At 42.7% G+C, this 5,661-nt stretch overlaps 1 protein-coding gene across 1 annotated transcript; it reads left to right on the forward strand.

Moving 5' to 3' along the window:
- Positions 1-472: 472 nt before the first annotated feature.
- On the forward strand, positions 473-4,619 carry LOC307028004 (fibroblast growth factor 4A-like). Its single transcript, XM_079662703.1, has 5 exons — positions 473-637; positions 2,101-2,224; positions 3,082-3,210; positions 3,370-3,473; positions 3,632-4,619. The coding sequence occupies exons 1-5, from the start codon at positions 566-568 to the stop codon at positions 3,812-3,814; spliced, it is 612 nt and encodes a 203-aa protein (XP_079518829.1). The 5' UTR covers positions 473-565; the 3' UTR covers positions 3,815-4,619.
- Positions 4,620-5,661: the final 1,042 nt, after the last annotated feature.

Consider the following 5,661-nt stretch of genomic DNA (forward strand, 5'->3'; position numbering starts at 1 on the left):
GGTCATTTCCGGAGGACCGAGGAGTCGACGAGGGGAAATTAGAGAATTGAGAAGCCTTCCTTGAGTAGCTGCCTGTCTCCTGGAATCTCCTCCATGCTCTTGAGACTGTGCTGGGAGACGCAGCAAACCTTCTGGCAATGGCACATATTGATGTTCCATCCTGGAGGAATTGACTGCCTGGTCAACCTTTGTATGGTCCAGGTATCGCCTCATGCTAGCAGCAGTGACACTGACCCTAGCCAACTGCAAAACTAATGAAAAACTGTCTTAGGAGGGAAAACATTTCAGTGGCCTCCACCTGGAAAAGCATTCCTGTTTTCGGGGTCGTCTTATTGTTGCACCTGTTGTTAATGTTATTAACACCAAAGCAGCTGAAACTGATTAACAACCCCCACTGCTACTTAAGACTTGATTTTACACTCGATTAAAAAGCATTCATTACATTTTTTTGAGCAGTCTAGAAAACAGACTGTTATATTTCTCCTCTGACCCGAATCAGGGCAGATGATAACAACTCTACTCCATTCAGGCGTAGAAGATCAATGAGCAGCTAAAAACACCTTGCATGTACCCTGCAACAGGTTTATACTGTTCACTGATGCAGTATGAATTTACGCCAGAAATACATTTTATAAAGGTATGTAACCCTCTCCTGTCTCAACATGACGAGCACAGAGCCAGCTCCATGCTGAAAATGCTCTGCCAGTGAGGTGTGGAAGAACTCAGTCCTGACCGTTAGAGTGGTGCAGTGGTGACGAGTGCTGTAGGCCGACCCGGAGGCAAGCTAGCAGGGGCTCCCTCCATTAAAAGAGAGAGGACTTTCCCATTGGATTTCAGAATATAAAATAAGATTGTTGGCATACACACATTTATAATGCTTACACATTTTGTTCAGCAGGATCATCTCCACGTATTAACACCACTTTATGATTTTAAGGCATAAATGAAATATCCAGAAGTAATATTATTAAGATATCTATTATTATGTTTTACTTCTATTATTTAACTGACTTTTTAATCCAAAGCAATTTACATACAGTTAAAGCCTTTGGGAGCATTGTGGGCTCGAGTGTCTTGCCCATGTTGTTAGGAAGTGGGATCGGGTTGCTGACCCCCTGATTTGCAGATCAGCACCAGAGCCAATCTAAAGACGTGAGGATGTTCAGACACTTTTGATTTTATGACACAAAGAAGCTTCTGACACTCAGCAGTGGGGTATTTACTGACATATTGTATGTCATATAACAGAACAGGAAAAGCTTGTGTTAACCACATCCCTTATTTCAGGCTGAAAACCAAAAACACATTCAGAAAACCATTGACTTTGATACGAGAAGACACGGTAGAATGCTGACTCATGTCCAGGTTTCAGGACTCTTGCACACAGTTCAACATGAATATTTGTGATCAGAATCCACATACAGGGCAGTATCTTTGGCCATGTGGTGTGTTTGCACGGCTAGAAACCATTGACTAAGTTGAGTCCACCTTTTCATCTTGAACTGTTATTTCTGTGAATCATGAGTGCAGTTCTTCCCTGCTGCCTCTATCAGCTCTGTGCTCTGCTATCTCAGTGATTGTGATACGGGACAAACTGTTTGCGGCTCTTCGCCTTCAGAGGCCTGATTGGGCAACATAAAAACATGTAAACATGTTCATGTACGCAGACTACAATTGGGCATACGTTTACATGACTGAACTTTCCTCCATCCTTAAGTGGTTAAAGCAAATCTATAACGTTCAGGCAGAGATGTGGTGTTAGTGAAATACAAGCTGCTCTGCCGCAGCTTCAGAGAACATCCCATTTTACGGCTGTTGCTTGCAGGATTTATGATATGGCACTGATAAAGATGAGTATCTCACTGTGTCACTGTCAGTCAGTGGCTGAGGGTAGAAAGAGGCGGTGAGGAGATAAAAGCAGGAAGTGTGTGTGGAGGGAATGAGCAGAGACGGCAGTGCAGCTCAAGTGTTTTCAGAGTTAAACAGGAGAGGAAGAGGAGACCTGGACATGTTTGTGTATAGGACAGTGTGGCTCGATCTGTCTGTCTGATGTGTTTCAATATGAATGTCTCCTTGCTGATGCTGCTGCCCGGCTTCCAGCTGCTCCTCATGTTCGGTGTGTGCGCAAAGAAACAGGAAGTGGCGGGCTCACCTGAGGACCACAGCACCCGCCTCCGAGGCCTGTGGAGGCTTCACATGAGGGACACCCTGCTGAAAGGGAAAGGTAAGAGTCACCTGAGAAACTCTTTAGCTTTAGTTTGACTTTGTCCTCAGGAGGAAAAGCATAATTCAACAGAAGTTATCTTGATGTGCTAAAAGGCGATTACCCGTGTGAGCTGGAAGATCTTGTACTTAAGTAAAAGTAGAAGTACCACAATGTAGTAATACTCTGTTACAAGTAAAAGCCCTGCATTCAAAAGGATACTCAAGTAAAAGTACAAAAGTATTGGCATGGAAATATACTTAAAGTACCAATAGTAAAAGTACTCATTCTTCCAATTGGTCCATTTCACAATCGTACTTATCTTATTTAAGTGTTGATTATATTGGTTATTATTAATCTATATCTGCAAAGTAACTTATCTACATACATTTAGTGAAGTAAAAGTATGTGTCGGGTTCTATCTGGGGTTTGGTTTCATTAGCAAACCTACATGAGACTGCCAGCGAATGTCCCTCTATTAGCAACACTGTGCAAGCTGAAGAAATGTCACTAAAAGAAGATTGTAAATATGGAAGATACTCACTTGGTCTGTCTAAATCAGGCTATTCAATGCTAATGTTAGCCTGAGCTGGACTTCAGAACTAGAACCAGAACTCTCCCAGCCAGGATGTTCTAGATTCTAGAATGATGACAATAACAGAACTTGAGTGTTGTATTGCTGTACTCGAAGCAGCTGCAGCACTTTGTGTGCAGTTGACTGGAACTGAAGGGAATTCCCTCAAATGTTTTGCAACCACACTGCAAAATGTCATTATTGCATAGTAACAAATACAGACTCTTTGTCAAGAGAGAATCAATCCTCCTGGAAGAAACTATACAGTGTATGTGATTCTAAACAACCAACCACCTGTACACAGGTTCTGGCCCTCATCCAATGAGAGGAGGGGTCAAACAGCAGCTGCTCTACTGCCGCGTTGGGATTGGCTACCATCTCCAGATTCTGCCCAGTGGCTCTGTAGGAGGGGTCCACAAACCCACCGAGCATTGTGAGTTAATCACTGCCATGTGTCAAAGTGACAACTGTTAAAAGCTGCTTTCTATATAATGTTTGCAGATTGCTTGCTTATAAATTCATATTTGAGACTGAGTGCTTATGTGAAGACTATCTGTGATGCATCCATCCCTCATTTCTCTGTCTCCTCAAGGTTGGCTGAAGGTGTTTGCGATGAAACATGGAGTGGTGGGGGTCAGAGGCGTGAAAAGCGGCCTGTACCTCTGCTTGAGTGCAGAGGGGCTGCCGTATGGAGCGGTATGTAGCCCACCGCACACTCACACATCTCACATTACAATGTGATGCAGAACCAAGTCTGTTACATAGGAATCCATTTAGACTTTCCCCACTCTAATATATGACAGGGCTGCATAAAATCAGATATATTAAATGTATCTTTGACTTCTCTTTTGCAGGAGAAGTTTTCTGACGAGTGCCTGTTAAAGGAGAACCTGGAGGAGAATCACTACAACACCTACTCCTCCCTCTCTCACCCTGACATCTACCTGGCTCTTTCCCACAAAGGAGCGCTCCGGAGGGGCAACAGTGTGGGCCACCACCAGTCCTGCACCCACTTTCTACCCCGGAGAACAGGCTGATCAGGGTCCAGCTTCCTCTCAGTTGGGGGCAAATTAGGAATATGGTTGCCAACATTGTATCTTCAGCTGGTGAAAAAAGTAACGGTGTAGAAATTCCACATGGCAGCTGGGCTTAAGACTGCAACATGCAAAAAGTAAAACTGGTTCCACATCCAAGAGACACAATGAGCGTGATTGTGTGATACCTATTTCCTGTAGGTACGAACAGTGAACTGAGACCCTCACACTGCAACCTCTCTGCCTGCTGAGACCTGACCGTCTGAGCAGCACCATCACTGCTGCTGGCACTGAACAGGAGTCAGGCGATTTCATGCACAGGATGAGTCTTCTGAAGCGCAAGAGTGCAGAACTGACACCTTTTAAAGGAGCGTGACTGCCTCAGTCCTTTCCTGCTGATCAGTATTTCTGTATTAGGATCTATGACTTTGTGTGATGTGGACAGGGAGCTCTGTGAAGCTGTCCACTAAATGTGCTGAGTTGGGTTCCAAATAAGTGAAGCATTGTTCGCACAAAATCATTTGTAGCAATAATAAGAATGGTCTGTATTTTAAAAGTATTGATGGATGGTAAAGCGACAGTGGCAGCTTTTATACAGCATCGGTTTCGACCATAGTCAATCTGCACATTATTTATCATGAACATTTTGTTTCTGAAGTATTTGTTTATTTATTTATGTTTTATAATGCATTGCAGACTGTGATGATAAATGAAATATATATATTTGTATAATCATATTGTGTTTCAGTAGTCTGTATCAGATTGTATTGGATGATTGGAAATAAAAAAAACGGTCATTTCTGAAGAAGCTCGCTAAGTGTATATATACAGTATATATAAAGTACGAGTCAAAAGTGTGGACACACCTTCTCATTCAATGGTTTTTGTTTATTTAAATGTTTTTCTACTTTGTAGATTAATACTGAAGACCTCAAAACTTTGAAAGAACACATATGGAATTATCTAGTTAACAAAAAAGTGTTAAAAAATCCAGAATATGATTTTTATTGTAGATTCTTCAAAGTAGTCCCCTTTTGCCTGCGTGAATCAGGCCTTCATGGTCCAGTCGCTGCAAAGGTCCACTACTGAGAAGGAACAACAAGAAGAACAGAATTGTTTGGGCCCAGAAACACAAGGAATGGATAGACAGTGGAAATCTGTACTTTGGTCTGATGAGTCTACTTTTGAGATTTTTGGTTCAAACCTCCGTGTCTTTGTGAGACGCAGAGAAGGGGAGCGGATGGTTTCTGCATGTGTGGTTCCACCGTGAAGCATGGAGGAGGAGGTGTGGGGGTGCTTTTGCTTTGCTTTGCTGTCATTTATTCAGAATTCAAGGCACACTTAACCAGCATCACTAACACAGCCTTCTGCAGTAGCCAGCAAAATATAAATCATATTCTGGATGTTTTAACATTTTTTTGTTTACTAGATAATATTCCATGTGTGTTCTTTCATAGTTTTGATGTGTTCAGTATACATTTACAATGTAGAAAAAATGTAAATAAAGAACTTGGAATGAGAAGGTGTGTCCAAATGTTTGACTGGTAGTGTATTAGCCAGGCTAACCAGCTTACTTACTGTTACGCTCTCCGGGAGCTTACAGGATTGAACTCACAATGCTGAACACTAGGATGAGTAGACAGAGTTTATGTGGGAAAAAAGGTTTATTAACAAACAAAAACCTTCAGGAGACAAAAAGAGGGATAAGATGTTCACTTAATCCAGGGCCAGGGTTTATCACCAGCGGAGGTGCGGAGAAGCACGGAGGTACGCTGGCGAGATGAGCCGAGGACTCCGAGCTGGCGAGAGTTACCCGGTTGGAGCTTGTGTACGTGGAAGCACGGGGAAAA

This window comes from Notothenia rossii (genome assembly GCF_949606895.1).
Source record: "Notothenia rossii genome assembly, chromosome: 2".
In the NCBI taxonomy this organism is placed as follows: domain Eukaryota; kingdom Metazoa; phylum Chordata; class Actinopteri; order Perciformes; family Nototheniidae; genus Notothenia; species Notothenia rossii.

Coding starts and splice junctions, on each gene's coding strand:
- LOC307028004 (XM_079662703.1), top strand. CDS start 566: ATGTACCCTGCAACAGGTTTATACTGTTCACTGATGCAGTATGAATTT. Junction 638..2,100: donor CAGAAATACATTTTATAAAG/GTATGTAACCCT, acceptor CCCGGCTTCCAG/CTGCTCCTCATGTTCGGTGT. Junction 3,474..3,631: donor AGGGGCTGCCGTATGGAGCG/GTATGTAGCCCA, acceptor TCTCTTTTGCAG/GAGAAGTTTTCTGACGAGTG.